Source organism: Prionailurus viverrinus, chromosome B2 (assembly GCF_022837055.1).
Source record: "Prionailurus viverrinus isolate Anna chromosome B2, UM_Priviv_1.0, whole genome shotgun sequence".
Lineage (NCBI taxonomy): Eukaryota > Metazoa > Chordata > Mammalia > Carnivora > Felidae > Prionailurus > Prionailurus viverrinus.
The window spans coordinates 97,894,227-97,916,716 of NC_062565.1; the positions used below are offsets into that span (position 1 = coordinate 97,894,227).

Sequence of the window (22,490 nt, forward strand, 5' to 3'; positions counted from 1 at the left end):
GAGAGAGAGAGAGACAGAGCATGGCAGGGGAAGGGCAGAGTGAGAGGGAGACAGAATCTGAAGCAGGCTCCAGGCTCCGAGCTGTCAGCACAGAGCCTGACGTGGGGCTAGAATTCACAGACTGCGAGATCATGACCTGACCCAAAGTTGGATGTATAACCGACTGAGCCACCCAGGCGGCCCAGTCTAGCTTCTTTTCTCCTTATACTTTCCTTTCTCTGCCGTCTCCTCTGAATTGTGAAGTGTGTAAGAAAAGGAAATCATTCCAGATCCTTCACTTCTAGCTCCCAAACCCTACTTGGAAGTATGGCAAATGATATATTTTAAGTCATAACATCTGTAAGTATTAATTATGAAGTCTCATAAGCCACTAATGTTACCTGGAGTGCTAAAAACAATACAGAATAAAAGGCATTAATTGAGAATCTACCATGAACACTAAGTACATGGACATGGTCCCTGATTTAGCAGACTTTATACAGACAAGGATAGGTAAGGGTAAGGACAGAGAAATTAAGAATAGTAGGATACCATGGGGCAAGCTTCTGTAAGACCGTACACAGTTTGGGGAGTATATTATTATGAAAAAGACATGTATACACAACCTTTCAAAGCTAATAAAAATATTTTCTAGGTATACTTTTATGTATACATCATTATGTATGAAAAAACTTCAAGTTTAATGTTCAATTCTGTAGATGAAGAGTTTAAAGTCCCTGCTTTTTCCACTCACCAGGATATTCAAGGTTCTAGTGAGTACGGTTGTATCTTAGGTTTAAACTACTGTTATTCCACTTTCAGTGGAAGTTTCTGACATGCTACATTATGGGGGGAGGGGGGAGGGAATGCAAGCAAATATATGTGAGTGTATATATTCATTCAATGTTTCCTTTGTACATTTCTAAACTTAGCATAGTAGGAGCTAATCATAAATTTGTGATACCATTTCTGATTTCTGGAAGCGGTAAGAAACAGATAAATTACTCAAACAGACCTGGGCTCAAGTTCTCCTCTGGAACTCATAAACAGTATGACCATGTCAAGTTACTTTCCTTCTCTAAATCTGAGTTGCATCATCTTTAAAATGAAGATACTGCCATTTACCTCAATAATTAAAGAGGAACTACTATTACTTCACACATTATCACTTATTGGCTACCCAGTGTAGGGCAAATGTCATGCCATATGTCACATTTAATCCTCTGAAGTCTCATTTTATGGCTGAAGAAACTCAAAATGTGGAGTGAGGTAATTTGCTTAGGGTCACATGCATACAAATAGGCAGAGAGAGAGGGAATTCATGTTCAAGTTCAAAGTTCATGCTCTTAAGGCACACTTATAGTACCTAACCCAAACCAGATGTTAAATAAATAAAACTTTAAAAACTCCACTAAGCATCTAATAAGTACCTAAACAACTACTATGTGCAAGAAACTAAGTAATACTTGATCAAGAAGCCTTTAAAAACACTTGAACATTGCACAAAAAGTGCTTCTGAGCACACATAAGTTAACATTAAAAGCATAATAATATTAGTAAGATCTCTTAAAAATATGAAATCTCAAAGAAAAGTATAATGTAAAAAGGTAAGGGTGGGGGTGCCTGGATGGCTCAGTTGGTTAAGCATCCGACTTCAGCTCAGGTCATGATTTCATGGTTTGTGCTGACAACATGGAGCCTGCTTTGAATTCTGTGTCTCCTTCTCTCTCTGCCCCTCCCCAACTCATGCTCCATGTCTGTCTGTCTGTCTGTCTGTCTGTCTGTCTGTCTCTCTCTCTCTCTCTCTCTCAAAAAAAAAAAAAAAAAGTAAACCTTAAAAAAATTTTTTTAGTAAAAAATTTTAAAAAGGTAAGAGTAGGGTCACCTGGGTGGTTCAGTCAGTTAAGCGCCGACTTCGGCTCAGGTCATGACCTCATGGTTCATGAGTTTGAGCCCCACATTGGGCTCTGTGCTGACAGCTCAGAGCCTGGAGCTTGCTTTGGATTCTGTCTGTCTGTCTGTCTGTCTCTCTCTCTCTCTTCCCCTGCCCCACTCATACTCTGTCTCCTTCTGCCTCTCAAAAATAAATAAATGTTAAAAAAAAAAAATTAAAAAAAAAAGGTAAGGGTAGAGCTGCTGGAATGGTGGAGTAAAAAACTAATAAGCAAAGCCTCCCCCTCCACAAAAAATCAGTGATAAAAACTAGATGAACGTGTTGGGGTGCCTGGCTGGCTCAGTCAGTTGAGCATCTATCCGACTCTTGATTTAGGCTCAGGTCATGATCTCATGGTCTGTGAGATCAAGCCCCATGTTGGCTCTGCAATGACAGTGTGCAGCCTAATTGGAATTCTCCTTCCGTCCCTCCCTCCCCCTCTCTCTAAATAAACAAATAAACATTAGATACAAAACAAAAAACAAAAAAACAAAAAAACCTAGGGACACTTGGGTGACTCAGTCGGTTAAGCACCTGACTCTTGGGTTTCAGCTCAGGTCATGATCTCACGGTTTGTGAGTTTGAGCCCTGTGTAAGGCTCTGTGCTACAGCACAGATCCTGCTTGGGATTCTCTCTCTCTGCCCTCTCCCCCCTGCTCTCTCTCAAAAGAAAAAACAAAAACAAAAAACAAAAAACCTAGACAAACATGTCAAAGACAACCCTATCAGGATTCTGAAAACTGACTAAAGACCTGTAACAAATTGAAAAACATTTATTCAAGAAAAAATAGTGAACCTCAGGTAAGAACAGTGGAAGTCTGTGCTGTTTTAACAGCTCCATCTGTGGTAGTTTTACCAGTGGGGTTAAACCAGCACCATCACTGCCAGAGGGGAGTGACTTGATTAAAATAAGAATGCAGAAAAGTTCCAGATGCAGGGCGTATTGTTGAGAACAATAGGGATCTTGGTGGCAAACAAGGGGAAGGCCAATATTGCAGCAGCCAAAGATCGACTTTGGACAATTCCAAGGTTGACTAGGACAAGAAACAAATCAGCAGACTTGATGGAAGCTTAGCAGAGATGTCCTAAGAATGGCACAACCATGATGGGCCTTAATTAAGTTCCCCCTTATCCCTGGTGGTCTGAAAGGCCGTGTCCTTGCACAAAGCTGCATGCAGACTCAGAAAAGATGGCAAGGACCCTACTTACCTACAGATCTCTGGCTGTGAGGTCTTTCACAGATACAGAAGAGCCATGGACATGAGAAGACTTGGCACAAACTAAAAGTTAGAACTTGTAAACGGCCTATGCTTTGAATTCATTCCTCAACCTACATACGAATTCATTCCCCAACCTACATACAAATTCACTGTCAAAGGGTAGAAGCTTTCATGGCTCTAGGTGTTTATGCACAACCTCTGACCAAGTCACTGGCTAACCATTAAGTCATACTGATCCAAGGGTGACCTCTAGGAAACCAGGCTTAAAAAACAAACAAGAATTGTGGGGAAAAAAAATCGGAGATATTAGCAACAGCATACTCCAGACTTCATGCAGGCAGGTCCTTAAAAAAATAAAGATATAGTAACAGACCCTCTCCCAACTGGAGAGGGGCGAGAGGTGACATAACTCATGAGTCTCTATTATCTAAAATGATCAGCTTAACAAAAAAATATTATGAAACATGCAAAGAAACAGGAAAGTGTATTCCATATACAGGGAAAAAACAGAATTGTTTTCAACAGAAACTATCTTGGGACACCTGTGTGGCTCAGTCGGTTGAGCATCTGACTCTTGATTTGGGCTCAGGTCATGATCTCACGGTTCATGGGACTGAGCCTTGCATTGGGCTCTGTGCTGACAGTGTGGAGCCTGTTTGGGATTCCCTCTCTCCCTCTCTGCCCCTACCCTGCTCATGGGTGCACTCTCTCAAAAAAAAAAAAATAAACATTAAAAAAAAAAAAAAAACTCTCTGAAGAGGTTCAGATGTTGGACTTAGCTGACAAGGATTTCAAAACAGCTAACACAATAAATATGTCCAAACAACTAAAAGAAACTATGCTTATAGAATTCGAGGAAATAATGATGACAGTGATTCAATGAATAGAGCATCTCAACAAAGAGATTATAAGGAAGACTCACATTCGAATTGATGGAGTTGAAAAGTGTAGTAACTAAAATTAAAAATTCACTGGATGACCTCAACAGATTTGAGCTGGCAGACAAAAGAAATCAGTAAATGACAGATCAATAAAAATTGTTCATTCTAAAAAACAGGAAGAAAACAGAACAAACAGCCTCAAAGACCTGTGAGATGCCATCATAGGAACCAACACACATGTAATGGGAGTCTCACAGTAAGAGAAAAAACAATAAAGAATGGCCAAAGACTTCCCAAATGTGACTAAAATCTTTAATCTACACATCCGTGCAGTTCCATGAATTCCAAGTAGGAGAAACATAAAGAGATCCACACGTACCCATCATGGTCAAACTGTTAAAAGCCAAAAACCAGAAAATCTTGAAAATGGCAAAGAAAAACAACTCATCATATATAGGGAGACACACAGTAAGATTAACAGATGACTTCTCCCCTTAAACAATGGAAACCAAAAAGCAGTGGAATATTCAATTCAGAAAGCTAAAAGAAAAATAACAAAGAAATCTATATTCAGTGTTAGACAGAAATGTGATATGGGAACCCCTGCTGTATACACCTCCCATATGTGTGTAGGTGAGGCCTATGAATATGATGGAGGTCACTTCCATGATTAGGTTACATTTTGTGGCAAAGGTGAAGGGCTTTTGTAGATGAAATTAAAGTCCCTAATCAGTTTGACTTTGAGTTCATCAAAAAATGTTTGGGTGCACCTGACTTTATCAGGTGAGCCCCTTAAAAGAGGGTTTCAGTTCCCCTGAAATCAAGAAAATTTTTCCCATTGGCCTTGAAGAGGAAGGCCACTATAAGTTCTACAGCTACAAGAAAATGAATTCTCCCAACAACCATGTGAGCCTAGAAGGAGTCCCAGGCCTTACAGGAGACCACAATCCTGAACAACACTCTGACTGTAGGCCTTGTTAAGATCTGAGCAAAGGGCCCAGCTAAGCCATGCCCAGATTTGTGACTTACAGAAACAGGCAAGGTAATATTTTGAGGTGCTACATTTATGATAATTTTTAATGCAGTAATAGAAAACTAATACATCCGGGGCGCCTGGGTGGCGCAGTCGGTTAAGCGTCCGACTTCAGCCAGGTCACGATCTCGCAGTCCGGGAATTCGAGCCCCGCGTCAGGCTCAGGGCTGATGGCTCAGAGCCTGGAGCCTGTTTCTGATCCTGTGTCTCCCTCTCTCTCTGCCCCTCCCCCGTTCATGCTCTGTCTCTCTCTGTCCCAAAAATAAATAAACGTTGGAAAAAAAAAATTTATAAAAAAAGAAAACTAATACATCCAACAAAACTATCCTCCAAAAATAAAGATGAAATAAGACATTCCCAGATGAACAAGGATTGAAAGTTAAGTAGATCTGCCTTACAAGAAATACTAAAGAAAGCCCTTTAGGCTCAAAAGAAATGATAACAGATGTTACTGTTCTCTAGAAATAAAGAGCAGCAGTAAAGGTAATTACACAGGTAAATGTATAAATGTGCTTTTCTCTTTTCTTCTCTTAGATGATTAAAAAGAAAACTGCATGAAACAATTATAAACCTGTATTGTTGCCCCCATAACATATAAAGATATAACACACATGACATAACAGAACAAAGGAAGGGGGAGGAACTAGAGGTATATTGGAACAAAGTTACTATATTTTACTGGAATTAAGTTAGCATTAATCTGAATTACACTGTGAAAAGCTAAGTCACTGTAATTCCTAGATCAAACACTAATAATTTTAAAAAGAATTTTAAAGGGTCTTAGGAATTAAAACCTAGAAAATATCTATTTAACAAAAAAAGCAATAAAGGAGGAATAGAAAAACAAAAATGCGACATAGAAAATAAGCATTAAGGAGTGCACTTGTGATGAGCACCAGGTGATATATGGGATTGCTGAATCACAGTACTGCATACCTGAAACTAATATAAACGTATGTTAACTAACTGGAATTAAACTAAAAACCTGAAAAAAAGAAGAAAGTATCAAATGTCAGAAATAAACCCATCACACCAGTAATTTCACTAAACAGAAAATGATTAAACACTTCAATCAAAAAACATATTTTCAGCCTGGATTAAAAACTAAGATCCCAGGGTGCCTGGGTGGCTCAGTTGGTTAAGTGTCCGACTTTGGCTCAGGTCATGATCTCACGGTTTGTGAGTTCGAGCCCCGCGTCGGGCTCTGTGCTGACAGCTCAGAGCCTGGAGCCTGCTTCAGATTCTGTGTCTCCCTCTCTCTGCCCCTCCCCCTCTCATGCTCTGTTTCTCTCTGTCTCAGAAATAAACATTAAAAAAAAAAAGTTTTAAAAACTAAGATCCCATTATAAACTGTCTACAAGAGACACATTTAACATTCAAAAACAGAAATGGGTTAAAAATGAAAGGTTGAAAAATAATATTGCCTACAAAAATCGTAAGAAAGCTGGAGTGACTATATTAATAACAGGTAAAATTGACTTTAAGATAAGATGAATGAATAAGGACCAAGATTCTTGTTAAAGGGTCATGAAGAACTGCTCTCCTCCCCTGCTTTGGTAATCTGAAAGAAAAGACTACCATATAAACTTAAACAACTATCCCTCCTCCATTATTTCTGTTTCCATGTTTTTTTTTTTATAATGATAAAACACATTTTATGTTACAGAATATACATTTTTAAGTATACAGAATTCTTTTTTTTTTTTTTAATGTTTATTTATTTTTGAGACAGAGAGAGACAGAGCATGAACGGGGGAGGGTCAGAGGGAGACACAGAATCCAAAACAGGCTCCAGGCTCTGAGCTGTCAGCACAGAGCCCGACGCGGGGCTTGAACTCACGGACTGCGAGATCATGACCTGAGCCGAAGTCGGCTGCTTAAGGGACTGAGCCACCCAGGCGCCCCTCAGAATTCTGAAGCATTAAGTACATTAACATTGTTGTGCAACCATCACTACCATCCACTGCCATGTTTCAAATTTTTTTTTTTTAATGTTTATTTTTGAGCGAGAGATAGAGTATAAACAGGGGAGGAGCAGAGAAAGAGGGAGACACAGAATCCGAAGCAGGCTCCAGGCTCTGAGCTGTCAGTACAGAGCCCAACACGGGGCTCGAACCCACGAACCGCAGGATCATGACCTGAGCCAAAGTCAGATGCTTAACCAACTGAGTCACCCAGGTGCCCCTATCCACTGCCATGTTTAAAATAATATACTCTATAATAATATAAGAGATTCTGAAGAGTTTTGGGAGAAAATGCAGATTTGGTACTGTATGTCAGAAAACCATTTACTGAAATCAGTACTTTTTTTTTTTTTAAAGTAAACTCTGCCCTAACCTGGGGCTCAAACTGACAACCCCCGATATCATGAGTCACATGCTCTATTGACTGAGCCAGCCAGACACCCCCTTCTCTTTTCTGATAGTGCCATAGAAAGCTAGAGCCAACTCAATAATAATAGTAATAATAATAGTAATAATAATAATAGTTAATATTAAATAAGACAGTATTTATTTTTATTTATTTTTTATCTGAGAGAGAGAGAGAAAGAGAAAGTGCACAAGTTGGGGAAAGAGGTGGGGGGTGGGGGTGGGGAGATGGAGGGGATAGAGAATCTTAAGCAGGCTTCACACGCAGCTCAAAGCCTGACCTGGGATCTTACCTGAGCCAAAATCAAGAGTTGGATGCTCAACCTACCCAGACACCTAGGCACCCTAATGAGACAGTGTTTAAAGTCCATAACACACATCATTTAATTCTCATGTAACTCTAAGGAACATACTAACACTGTCATCTTTAGGATGGAAAACAGGTTCAGAGGGGTTAATTGCCCAAGGGCACTCAACAGGCTGGGCAAACTGGGATATGAATTTACATTCATAATTTAAGTGTTCTTAGATAAACACTATCCCCCAAAGAACAAAAACAGTGGAAATTCTAAAAAAATGGAAGTCTATGCTATAGGGGTGCCTGACTGGCTCAGTTGGAGATGCACACAACTCTTGATCTCAGGATCATGAGTTCAAGACCCACACTGGGCACTAGGATTACTTTAAAAAAAAAAAAAAAAAAAAAAAAATCTTAAAAAAAAAAAAAATGCTGGGGCATCTGGGTAGCTCAGTCAGTTAAGCATCCAGCTCCTGGTTTCAGCTCAAGTCATGATCTCACTGTTCATGGGTTTGAGCCCTGCATCAGGCTCTGCGTTGGCAGGGTGGATTCTGCTTGGATTCTGTCTCCCTCTCTCTCTGCCCCTCCCTCTCCCTCTCAAAATAACTAAAAATAAACTTTACAAAATTTTTTTTTTAATTATTTTTTTTTTCAACTTTTATTTATTTTTGGGACAGAGAGAGACAGAGCATGAACGGGGGAGGGGCAGAGAGAGAGGGAGACACAGAATCGGAAACAGGCTCCAGGCTCTGAGCCATCAGCCCAGAGCCCGACGCGGGGCTCGAACTCCCGGACCGCGAGATCGTGACCTGGCTGAAATCAGACGCTTAACCGACTGCGCCACCCAGGCGCCCCTACAAAATTTTTTTTTTAAAAAAGGAAGTCCATGCTATGCAGGTATGCAACAGTTTTGCTCCTCTGCTACAACCTCCCCCGCCCGACCTCCTCCCCACACATATAATACTCAAGTCTGTTTCCAGTTCTTTTCTACCATCACTGGGTAGGGAAAGATAGCCTCAGATGCTTAGACCAACTGGGAGAGAAGTCTAGCTTCCCTGGGAATGAAATCAGTCAAAACTCAACAAGAAATGAGGACTGTTAGTGAGGTAGGAGTATGGAGCCCTACACAGGGACTGATGGAGAATGAGAACAACAAAATGTAGTATCAGGGCAAGTGTAGGAATTAATAGTAATAACAGCATACATAAATTAAGAGAATAAAATTTCTCGGCACATTCTGACACAGAATATAGAATTTCTGACAATACCGATAGCAAAAAACTGCCAAGATGTCTCTGAAACCACGTGATACTGATAAACTGTGCTCTCTCAATAAAGTCAGGTGAATACAGAACAAATGCTAATGAGAACCACAAGCCATCAAAAATTGCCAAAGAGTGGCACAAAAACAGACATCCAGATCAATGGAACAGAATAGAGAACCCAGAAATGGACCCACAAACATATGGCCAACGAATCTTTGACAAAGCAGGAAAGAATATCCAATGGAATAAAGACAGTCTTTCAGCAAGTGGTGCTGGGAAAACTGGACAGCGACATGCACAAAAATGAACCTGGACCACCTTCTTATACCATAAACAAAAAAAAACTCAAAATGGGTGAAAGACCTAAATGTAAGACAGGAAGCCATTAAAATACTCGAGGAGAAAGCAGGCAAAAATCTCTTTGATCTTCGCTGCAGCAACTTCTTACTCAACACGTCTCTGGACGCAAGGGAAACCAAAGCAAAAATGAACTATTCGAACCTCATCAAAATGAAAAGCTTTTGCACAGTGAAGGAAACAATCAGCAAAACTAAAAGGCAACAGACAGAATGGGAGAAGATATTTTCAAATGACGTATCAGATAAAGGGTTAGTATCCAAAATCTATAGAGAACTTATCAAACTCAACACCCAAAAAACAGATAATCCAGTGAAGAAATGGGCAAAGAAGATATCCAGATGGCCAAACGACACATGAAAAAATGCTCAACATCATTCATCATCCAGGAAATACAAATCAAAACCACAACAAGATACCACCTCACACCTGTCAGAATGGCTAACATTAACAACTCAGGCAACAACAGATGCTGGCAAGGATGCGGAGAAAGAGGAACTCTTTTGCACTGCTGGTGGGAATGCAAGCTGGTGCAGCCACTCTGGAAAACAGTGTGAACGTTCCTCAAAAAATTAAAAATAGAACTACCCTACGACCCAGCAATTGCACTACGAGGTATTTATTCAAGGGATATAGGTATGCTGTTTGAAAGGCGCACATGCACCCCAATGTTTATAGCAGCACTATAGACAACAGCCAAAGTATGGAAAGAGCCCAAATGTCCATCGATGGATGAATGGATAAAGAAGATGTGGTATATATATACAATGGAGTATTACTCGGCAATCAAAAAGAACGAAATCTTGCCATTTGCAACTATGAGGATAGAACTAGAGGGTATTATGTTAAGCGAAATTAGTCAGAGAAAGACAAATATCATATGACTTCATTCATATGAGGACTTTAAGATACAAAACAGATGAACATAAGGGAAGGGAAGCAAAAATAATATAAAAACAGGGAGGGGGACAAAACATAAGAGACTCTTAAATATGGAGAACAAACAGAGGGTTACTGGAGGGGTTGTGGGGGTGTGTGGGCTAAATGGGTAAGGGGCATTAAGGAATCTACTCCTGAAATCACTGTTGCACTATATGCTAACTAACTTGGATGTAAATTTTTTAAAAAATTGCGAAAGAGGGGTCCCTGGGTATCTCAGTCAGTTGAGCATCCAACTTCGGCTCAGGTCATGATCTCGCAGTCTGTGAGTTCAGGCCCCACATTGGGCTCTGTGCTGACAGCTCAGAGCCTGCAACCTGCTTCGGATCTGTGTCTCCCTCTCTCTCTCTCTGCCTCTCCCCTGTTCATGCTCTGTCTCTCAAAAATAAACGTTAAAAAAACTTTTTTTTTAATTTAAAAGAAAGTGTTGCAACAATTCAAACAATCTTTATAACAACAACCAAGAATTTAAGTTAGGAAGTTATTAAAATGGAAGTTCTCTAGGACATTTCAATGAATCTACATCTGAAGCTGTTTTTGCTTCACAGCTTGTTCAATCCTTTGCAGCCAATGTGGACTCCTCACCAACTTCAGGTATTCAAGAAAAGAAGGTATTAAAGTGTATAGTGCGGAACAACACTGATTTACGAAAGTGCTTTAAAATCCGGACGTAATATCCACTGGTGAGTTGCTTTTAGTTTGCCTACATGAGAATTTAGTCATAAAGACTTCAAAATGTTTTAATCTAACAGACTTTTTCTGAGGCCCTCATAAAAAACCCTTGAGGAAGTGGAGCAGGAAGGGATTTTGGGAAGCATTTCCTCTTCACTGGCCACAGCAAGGCCTGTCTGTAAGAGACCCAACTTCATTGCAGAATAGGAAATTACTTCAGGGGCCCTAATGTAAATATCCTGGGAAGGCCTTGGGGCTTTCTACAGACCTGAAAGCAAATACAACTGAAATCTGTCTGAACCACACAGATTTTACATCTACCTGTACAGGACTGAAGAAAAGGGAAATTCTATGCATTCTGAATGGCACCATTTACTCTCATCCCAGTTCTTTCGGTTAAGCTATATTAAGCTATAGTCTAACTACAATTTATAGATGTGTGCTCAATTTCCTAATATAAAACCATTATCCTACAAAGAAAAGTCTGTAACCTTTGGCTGGATTAAGAAATTTTCTCTTTTGGGGCACCTGTGTGGCTCAGTCAGTTAGCATCTCATGAACCATGAGATCATGACCTGAGCTGAAGTCAGACACTTAACTAAGCCACCCAGGTGCCCTCCTCCTTTTTTTCTTAAAGCATTAGAGATTTTTTTCATACATCTTTAAAAAATTTGTTTGTTTTGAGAGAGAGAAAACGTCATGCACACGTCAGCGAGAAGGGGAGGGGCAGAGAGATAGGGAAAGAGACAGAATCCCAGGCAGGCTCTGCACTGTTAGCATGGAGCCAAATGCAAGGCTTGATCCCATGACCCTGGGACATGACCTGAGCCAAAACCAAGAGACAGATGAGCCCCCAATTTTGTCTATCTTAATCAGCAGAGAACAGGGTGTGTTTGAAATCAGTGCATGCTTGGAGTTTGGCACAGGGGAACAGTGAACAGACTATGGAGGGACCAATGACTACAAACACAGTGAAAAGGGGCAAAAAGGTTAAAGAAATTCAGGAGAAGCCCTATATATATACTGGTTCCTTCATATATGAACCATCCTGTATATTCAAGGCCAATTATCACTTATAATGAACTAACAACAAGTCAACTTTCATCCCAGGGAAACTGGACAAATAGATGTCTGGAAGTTTGAATCTAACACTTTGATTTAAACAGCCCTACATGGCTAATGGCTACTATGTTAGAACAGTTTTAGACAAAGGCATATCCAAAATTCTAGTGAAAAGCAAATCGAAGAACATATTCCTTCTAAATAATCCCCTGAACTTTTATTCATAACTGATGGCCTACTCCAACCTATAAAGCCTTTCTCACTTTTATGAATGTTTTACCAGATTTTATATAATTAGAATTCTTCTACAATGCTTCCTTAGCTTTGACATTCTTGAACTTTCTTCATATAGCAGCTCTGGGTGCCTTACATATTTGATACATGTATTTTTTTTACTTCATAGCCTTTTATTTATTTAAAAAAATTTTTTTTTAAGTAATATCTATACCCAGCGTGGTGCTCGAACTCACAACACTGAGATCAAGAGTTGCATGCTTTACTGACTGAGCCAGCCAGCTGCCCTTACTTCATAGTCTTCTAAGTTGGATTTTTAAAATCTATCCTGTCACAAATGGATCTGGATTTTTTAAAAGAACAAATTATTCCTGCTCATTATAAATAAATGCCTGAAGTTAACATGCAGGTTTCTTTTCAAAATAGAAACCAAGAAACAAACAAACAAAAAAAATGTAACATCAGAAGAAATTGTGTAGTTACACATTTATCGTCCGAAATACTTAAATATATTTTAGACTTTGAGACCTGGAATCACAAGTTGCTAAAGTCAAAGTATTTTTCTCCTAATGTGTGCAGTAAATGGAAGATATTATTGCTTCCAAGACCTTGCTTGGAATTATGGAGGGTCAGAGGCCTAACAATAAGCATGACACCTTTTCTGAGTTAAATTGTAACCAAAAGCCAATAACCTACAGTATTCACCATATAGTATTCATAATTTTACATTTGTCTAGTTTTAGAAGTTGGTGCCTTCATATGAGAAGGCATAAGATCACAAGGATAGGGGTGCCTGGGTGGCGCAGTCGTTTAAGTGTCCGACTTCAGCCAGATCAAGATCTCGCGGTCCGTGAGTTCGAGCCCCGCGTCAGGCTCTGGGCTGATGGCTCAGAGCCTGGAGCCTGTTTCCGATTCTGTGTCTCCCTCTCTCTCTGCCCCTCCCCCGTTCATGCTCTGTCTCTCTCTGTCCCAAAAATAAATAAAAACCGTTGAAAAAAAAAATTAAAAAAAAAAAAAAGATCACAAGGATAAACCACTGTATCAAAGACTATGTGGTTCCATTGTCTTATACTCAGTTTAAAAGAAAAAAAACAAAACTGCACTGGTTGTTTAGTGGTATTAATCTTGACCTATATCTGAACAGCTAAAGTGACTTCGTCTTTTGGTAATTTTCTATTCAGTTTGGAAAAATAATTCTCTACAGCCTATTTAAGTAAGGTACCCAACTTTTTTTTTTTTAAGTAGACCCTAAGCCCAACATAAGGCTCAAACTCACGACCCTGAGATCAAGAGTTGCATGCTCTACCAACTGAGCTAGCCAGGTGCCCCTCTTTAGTTAAACTATGAAATATTTTTGACTGTATAATGAGTTTACATATCTTAAGTCATTGCATTTGTAAATTTAAGTAGACTGCACTTGTCAAAATATTGGGTTTTTAAAAATGTTTATTTATTTTTGAGAGAAAGAGAGACAGAGCATAAGCAGGGGAAGGGCAGAGAGAGAGAGAGAGGGAGACACAGAACCCGAAGCAGGCTCCAGGCTCTGAACTGTCAGCATAGAGCCCAATGCGGGGCTTGAACTTGTGAACCATGAGACCATGACCTGAGCCAAAGTAGGACACTTAACTGACTAAGCCACCCTGGTGCCCCAAAATGTTGTTTCTTACTATGGAATAGACAAACTTCCCACAAGGCAGGAATGGGGAAAAACAGCAAGCAATCTATAGGTGGCAGGTGTGGGAATAATTTAAGGAAAGCCAAGCAAACGTAGATGCTTTTATCAGTGATAAAATCAAAGTCTAAAGAGCAAAGAATTAGAAAGTGCCCACTCTGATACTATGAGACACAAAGTAATTTTATAAAAATTATTTTAAGTCTTCCTATGATTCTCTGATAAGAGATACTGATCTCACTTATTTATATTCGTGGCTCAAATTATATACTCATTCAATACCATCAGTTAAAATGCTAGTCCTAACTGCCTACATAGTTTTATACAGCCATTAAAGAAAAGAAAAAAAAGGTTAATCATCTATTTTCAGTATCTCTAATCCAACCCCAATCCCGTGGTACACCCCTGTATCAGATATGCCATATCTTCATGTTTGTCTCCTTTCTCAACTCATCAAAATTAATTCTCAGGAAGAGATCAGAACTCATTCACATTGAAGACTGTCAAAACTAATGAGAAATCAATTTTATTTCTTACAAATCAAATGAACTCTCTCTAAACTCTGAAGTATCAGGCACAGACAAAAAAAAAAAAAAGGAAAGAATGAAGAAAGATGATCAGAATGTTGCTAAAGCCACACCCTACAGGAACTAATCCCAATCACTTATTTGCTACTGTGGCAAAGCAAAGTACAGTGTTCTCCCTATCTTCACAAGGCTGCCCAGATAGACTAAATTTCCCAGCTTCCTTTGTGGGAAAGGGCACTGGGCAGGAATATGCCTTTCCTTGGCTAGAAGATGGATGTGATGCTGGAAGCAGACAGTCAAGTCATGTACCAGCCCAGGACTGCCCTTGAGACCTCTCATGTAAAAAAAATAAACTACTGTTGAAGTCTCCATGAGAACGGCCCAAACTGTATCCTAACGGATACAACCTTTCTTGCAAAAGCTACATCAAATGTCCCACTTTACCATCATGTCAAAATTCCTAGGCTCTAAATTAAGTATTTCCTTAAGGAAGTAAAACTTTGGTTGAAAGCCTCAAGTCATCTAACTAATAAATCAGTAAACAGCTGTACCAAGATTATAGTATTGCTTTTCTTGGACACCATCTTTCTTATCTGATATTCAAAAAATTGCTGGGTCTGCTTATATAAAAGCAACACAATATGGTACAACATCAAAGTATCTAAAAACAACAGTTCAGCATTTTTCTTTTTCTTTTTTTTTGGTAAGCATGATTATGATGGTGAAGAGAGGGAAAATCTCTATGAACAAAGAATCACCAAGATAGCTAAAGGTTAAGTGCTTTTAGATTGTTCCACTTTAAAGACAGAACGGCAATACTAATAAAATATAGTAATTTCTTATATGGATATATATTTTGCATTTTCTGAACTCCCAGCTTACCTCCATGATTATTACACAGTGATACAGACAAGGATGGTGCAAGGGGGAAGAGATCTGTCTTGGCCGAATACAGTAAAATCCTCCCCTTCTTCCCAAAAAGCTAAGCTGTACAAGTTGCTATGCTTTCAGCTACTATCTAAATTGCCTCCCCTCCAAAAACAGTTTTCTATCTTTGGCAAATGTCATTGGTTTTCCTCTCTGCTCTCGGATCTGTCAGGATGCACTGTTTTGTTTTGGTTAGTTGTTGATTTGTTTATTTCTATTTATTTAGAATTTGCCTTTTTAAATCCCATCATGGCTACCAATCACTGTGGTTCCATATATTTTTCTCATACTTCTCAGAGACAGAGAGCATGGTGCAACCAGGAACAAGCCTTGCTGTGTACCAGTTAAGTGCTCTTGCTGGGGTGCTTTTTAAACTCCCACTTTCCATATCCCACCTCTACCTAATGAAATGAGAATCTCAACAGTGTCCAAAGCTCCAGGTGAATGTTCACTACAGGCTCTGAAGGTCAGAAGAATCTAGATTCAAATCCAAGTTCTGCCATTTAATACCCATGACTTACGGCAAGTTACTTAACCTTCCTAAATTTCACTTATTCATAATGTCACTATGCACCAAGCGCAGTGCCAGGTGTTGAGTAAGGGTGATAATGACAGTCCCTGTCCTCTAGGAGCTTATACTGAAAGATACAGGAACTAAAGGAAATCACAAACCAGCAAACAACGTAATCCCAATAGGGCTACAAGCGCACACAAGAAGGAAATCCAGTCTAAATTCTAAGGATGAACAAAATCTCTAAAAAGGTGACAGTAAGGCTAAGCCCTACAGGACAAGTAATAGTAGCCAAATGAGGCCACTAAAGAAAAGACTGTTTTGTTTTGTTTTTTTAAGATTTTATTTTTTTAAGTAATCTCCACACCTAACGCGGTGCTCAAACCTATAACCCCAAGGTCAAGAGTCACATGCTTCATCAACCAAGCCAGTTGGACACCCCAGAAAGACTGTTTTTAACAGCAGAAGAAGTGTATAGATACAAGAGGCCTAGATAAAAGAGAATTCAGCTTCTTCAGGAGATACAAGTAGTTCAGTAGGACTGGAACAAAAAGAAAGAATGAGGGAGGGACAAGAAAGGATCAACAGGGACCCCAGCTTTTACATCTGCAAAACAGGATTATTATCTGTTCTCTTTAGTTACCTCAGAGATCACATTATATAGATTTAACAGTGATCTCTTCAGCAGCACACATACTAAAATTGGAATGATACAGAGAAGATTAGCACAGCCCCTGCACAAGGATGACATGCAAATTCGTGAAGCATTCCATATTTATATATATATACGTGTGTGTGTATATATATATATACACACACATACGTATATATATATATATATGGCACATATATATATATATGGCACAATGCCTTGAACAGAATAAGTACTCAAGTTGTAAATCTCTTCTTCAGCTTCAACACACACAGGAAAAAAAATCTCTTTTATAACATCATTAGCCAGTCAACAACACTTTCTCTTCAGGTCATCTCATCAGAGCACAAAATTTAATAGCAAGCTCTTTGCAGTTGTTCTCTCCTGCGTGCATCCGACCTACTGTGGATTACCGCATAGTGCCAACTATGGGATTTCCTTCAAGGTTCAGACACCTGAGGATGCTCCAACAGTAGGCTGTTGATAACAAAGGTTTTAATGTACTGTTTTGAATTAAATGAACTGTGGCTGTGAAGCAGTTCTGAACCAGGACCCAGAATACTTCAAATTTAACCCTGGCTCTAATACTAGTTAGATAATTTACTTTGGGTAAGAGATAACCTTCTGTGCCTTGGGTCCCTGATGTACTAAAATGAACAATACAGATAGAACAGTCCCTAATAACCCCATATAGCAAGGCCACTCCCTCTTCCCAACTTAAGGGATGGACTAAGTAAGAACGGAATCTTCAAAGCTAGTTATATACCCTTCCTTTTTTTTTTTTTTTTTAATTTTTTAATGTTTATTTATTTTTGAAAGGGGGGATGGGGCAGAGAAGGAGACACAGAATCCGAAGCAGGCTCCAGGCTCTGAGCTGGCAACACAGAGCCCAATGCAGGGCTTGAACTCACAGACTGTGAGATTATGACCTGAGCTGAAGTCGGACGCTCAACCGACTGAGCCACCCAGGTGCCCCCACATGCCCTTCCTTAACGGAGATACTGGATGTCAACCTTAGCCAGCAGCAAAGATGTGTATCAGACATCTCATGGCCAACTGAGAAAGCTGCATAGATACTGCAGATGTCCTTTGGCACTAAAATACCTTGATTCTTTAAAATATTACTTTGGCCCTTTAATGATACATTCTTATAAATCCTAAAAACAAGTCTAAGAATTAATTTATTTCTCAGCTTCCAACCTGGATATTAATAACTCCCAATTTAAAATGAGAGGACTCGGGGTGCCTGGGTGGCTCAGTCAGTTAAGCCTCTGACTTCGGCTCAGGTCATGATCTCACAGTTTGTGACTTTGAGCCCCACATCGGGCTCTGTGCTGACAGCTCAGAGCCTGGAGCCTGCTTCAGATTCTATGTCTCCCTCTCTCTCTTTGCCCCTCCCCGGTTTGTTCTCTGTCTCTCTCTCTCTCAAAAAACAAATAAAAATCAATAAAGAATCTTAAAAAAAAAAAAAAAAAAAGAGTGGACTCACCTAGAGAAAAATCACCAATACAGGTTTAGAATGGCAAACACTATCAAGATGATACTTTTACTGACCATCTTGGGGCGCCTGGGTGGCTCAGTCGGTTGAGCGTCCGACTTCGCTCAGGTCACGATCTCACGGTCTGTGAGTTCGAGCCCCGCATCAGGCTCTGTGCTGACAGCTCAGAGCCTGGAGCCTGTTTCAGATTCTGTGTCTCCCTCTCTCTCTGGCCCTCCCCCCATTCATGCTCTGTCTCTCTCTGTCTCAAAAATAAATAAATGTTAAAAAAAAAAAAATTTTTTTTTAAATAAAAAAAAAAAAAAAAAAAAGAATCTTAAAAAAAAAAAAAAAAAAAAAAAGAGTGGACTCACCTAGAGAAAAATCACCAATACAGGTTTAGAATGGCAAACACTATCAAGATGATACTTTTACTGACCATCTTTCTTGTCAAAATGTTTATCAAACTTTACTGTTCAGCTTTATATTTTAATAAGCCTCAATTTTAAAAGGCTACTTCTGTAACTATATGAACTACATGAGGAGTTAAATGTTAGCTAAACTTACTGCGGTAATCATTTCATAATAATACATATAGCAAATCATTCTGTTGAACACCTTAAACATGAACATTACACAGCAAATATACCTCAATAAAACTGGAAAAAATACTAGTACCATCATAGGAAATGTGGTACCTTAAAATATGAAATACTCTACTCAATATGGCATCACAACTTTCTACATGGAATCACACAAAAAATAAAAATTTAAAACAAACAAGCTACTTGGTTAAGTACTAAACAAGACGGCTTCTTCTATGCCACACTTGCCTCAATGAAAGTATACTTCCATGCCAAGAAAATCTAACAATTTTAGTTAATTCAACTGCACAGTAATACAGAAAATGTAGTTAATTGATAACTGCCTTTTAAATTAGAATATACCCACATTTAGAAAAAGGTAACTTTTGAACACTTAGTATTATCAGTCAATGCTCAAGAGACTTATGTGCGTTATCTCATTTAGTCTTACAACGTAGGTGCTATTGTTAGCATACCTATTTTACAGAGGGGAAGTGGAACTTAGATTGTGTACCTTATTCTGCTAATAAATGATAAATCTATTCTTTGAACTCAGGGCTCAAGAAAGATCCTTAACTTCATTCCTGTTTGAGACCACTGTCTCTAGTTACAACAGAAGATCTTAACTAATTCAAAATCCCCAGAAAATTAAGGTTACATTATAGTACAAACTTCATAAACAGTGACTGAATTTCCCCTTTAGACTTCTCTTTAATATGACAAAATAATTCTAGACCCTGAGCTTTCCTAAACCTTTCATCATTTATGGTGCTCTCTGCTGTACCTACCCATTAGAACAATTTTTAAAAACATTAACAATGTACCAATTATTTTCAAAAGCCCAGAGATACTAATCAAGTGATCCTAATAGTCTTAAACACTACCCTTAAACCAAAAGATAAATGGAGATTGGGAAACTTGCATTCTAAAGTGCCACCATCTAGATAAAATTACTCTGTAAATTAGAGTAATTTCAATCAGAGCCTATAAAATTGAACATTTTTCTCAAGACCAGAATTAGAGAGTAACTAGAAGATAGTTTAAGGGCCCAAACTCCACATGGCAATTCAACAGCAAAATGCAGGCAGTAGGGGCTAGGGACAGCAGCAACATTTTAGAAAGGCAGTAATAAATAAAATTACAAAATGATTTACCTATTCATCTCGCTGGCCATTCTCCCTTAACACAAGATTGTTATTACTCTCAAAAATCACATGCTCCTTAAAACCTATTGTCTTTACTATATGGTATCCTAAGTTTCAAGCTAACACATTATATATTAAGAAAAACTCCAGTGGCATTTCATAAGCATTAGAAACCCACAGTTTTTTAGAGGATACTTGCATTTATGACTATAAACATCATTCCCCCCCAAAAAACCGATGTGGGTGTATACTTTATTAATTCCATAACTCATTAACCAATATTAAAAAAAATTAGTCTCAAAAATACAAATGAACACTATATTTTAAGTGCCACATCAGCTATTCAGTAAAGTATCAGATGTATTTTTTTTAAATAATTAAGCTATACTAGAGTGTATTTAATACCCTGCACTCAGCAACATAAACACAAAGTTATTAAATGGAGGAAGTGTAGGCAGGAGATTTTGCTTCAGTTGCATGACAGGAAGTACAAGCTATGGAAGTTTAGAAACAGGAATACCAAGTTCTGTTTTAGCACAGGAAAGGAAAACATGGTGGTAAATAAGGGCATAAGAGGAAGTTCTTCTTAGTGAACAATCTGTCATGTATCCAAAATCATACCAAAAGTTTAAAAAAAAAAAAAAAAGAAAGGAAGGAAGGCCTTTTTCACTAGGCTTATGTGGTAAAGTACTTCGCTAAGTACACTGGAGCCTGGAGTTTGCAATTTCACTATAATAAGACTGCTTAGGGTCCACATTTTACACATCCAAAGGGACACAAGGGTGGCTTATAACATTAAACTGTTAGTTTCATATCTTAAAGTTTGATCATTAACATTTTCATAGCAATACATGATAAATCATTTTTATGTACGTAAGTGTCACAATATGAATATACTTAACGCTACTGAACTGTATACTTAAAAAGCGTTAAGATGGTAGATTACAGGTTTTGGGTTTTTTTTGTTTTAACCACACAGGCCGAAAGTGCACAAGTTAATGAGAAATTACTCAATTTATTTATAGTAACTTATGTAAATTTCGATTACTCTGAAGTGAAATTCTTATTATGCTTAATTTTTAGTAAAACAGTTTGTTGTCGTTTTTAACAGCTAGATTCGTTTTATGTAATTAATTTTTAAAGATACTTCCATACACGAGCAAGTTCTTTAATTGTGAACTACAGTGAAAGTGAAGCACTATTCTCAATTAGCATCTTTCAAATCATCTGAATTACTTATTGCCATCAAATACTAGCTATGAAATTATAAGTGTGTTTCTACTTAAGCTGATTCCTTCATTCAGTGAAGTGCAAATCTCGAAATTAAGAGAGCAAGATCCCTAAATGAATAGGCTTTCTTAAGGCAGTTGCAATTTTGGATTGGGAAGTAGACAACACTTGCCACACCTCAGCCTTTAGCACGACTGTGGCCCAGAATGCTAAGGTCAATTCTCCGTTCTCGCCAGGCTCAGCCCTACCAAATTCGTCAGGCTTTTGTGAGCTGCCACTAGATTCTGTTCAGAAAAGTGTACAACCTAGATTACTTTGGTAGCTCAGGAAGGGCCTGGAATAACCAGCTTGGCCACCTCTGGAAAAAGTCTCCGGGAAAAGAAAACTGGGAAAACTTCAACTTTGCGCAAACCCCCTTTCAATCACATGTAGCTCCCCTCCCGATGAAGTACAGCGTTCTCGAAAGATCTACACCTTTCCAACTCAAATGTCATTCCCAGATCAGCTGCTTGAGGGGCAAGCGGCGCTCAACCCACGCCCTCTTCTTCGAGCACCTTCTCCCAGGGCCAGTGCTGGGCTCAGCTCACTCCGCAGCCCCCTTCCAAACCCTACATGAAAAAGGGCCCTGGCCCACGACCCCGCCCGTGGACAAGGCTGCCCAACGAGTCAGCCCGGGGCTCCTGGCCGGGGCGGCTGTAGCCACCAGAGGGGGTTCGCTAGTGGGTTGGCTGGGGACGACCACGGAGGGCGGGAGGGGGTCTCCCTGGAAGGGGAAAAGACGGCCTCACCTTGACCCTGATTTCGTAGGTGGTGAAACGGCCCCGGCCGACCCCCACCGTCTGCGGGTTGCTCACATCGATCTCGAGGAAGTTGCTGGGCGGCCCGTAGGCATCATTAAGGTTCTGGGGCTTGGTGATCAGCCGCCGGGTGTCCGCCACGGTCTCCGCCATTTCGCTGCTGCAGCCGCCGCCGCCGCGGACTCCCTCCGCCCCCTCCGAGTTCCACCGGCGCCGCCGCTGCTGCCCGCCGCGGGGACACCGGGCTCGCGCACAGCGGTCGCGAAGCGAACGAGCACGTAGGACAGGCGTTCACCCAGCGCGCGAAGCCCCTCCCTGCGTCCTTTCGGCTTCCGCCTCTTATGCCCAGGGGAAAAACAGCTGACTCTCCGGGACGCAGCGACCTGGGCTCGGAAAGCCCAGCTGAGGCCGCGGAGGGGGACTGCAGGCTAGACGGCGGAGGAGCGGCGACGGTCACGGGACTTCTGGTCGCGAGCAGGTTCCGGCCAGACTACAGCGCCCATAATGCACCGGGAGGGCGCGTCGCCGCCTGGCTGCGGCAGAGGTGCTGCGGGACCTAGGGGCTCGGGGGTGGGCGCTTCCTGTCTTTCTGCAAGCAGCTTGGGCTTGGAGCGTTGGGAGGGACAACGGAAATGGTCTTCTCGGCCTTGCTGCGGGGACAAAAGTTAAACGGCGAGTTTGGGAGGGTGTGCCCGCATTCGAAACAAAACTGTCGCAGCCTACCAA

At 40.0% G+C, this 22,490-nt stretch overlaps 1 protein-coding gene and 1 non-coding gene across 2 annotated transcripts in view; one reads left to right on the forward strand and one right to left on the reverse strand.

Annotated features, from left to right (window-relative positions):
• SNX3 (sorting nexin 3) overlaps positions 1-22,213 on the reverse strand; it is a 50,299-nt gene extending 28,086 nt beyond the window's left edge. Inside the window, exon 1 of the mRNA XM_047860595.1 lies at positions 21,756-22,213. Coding sequence (XP_047716551.1) covers positions 21,756-21,917 — 162 coding nt within the window. The 5' untranslated portion in view covers positions 21,918-22,213. The remainder of the gene's footprint in view (positions 1-21,755) is intronic.
• Positions 16,552-16,658, forward strand: LOC125166975 (U6 spliceosomal RNA). The gene has a single exon (XR_007152652.1). It is a non-coding gene; the product is annotated as a U6 spliceosomal RNA (small nuclear RNA).
• Positions 22,214-22,490: the final 277 nt, after the last annotated feature.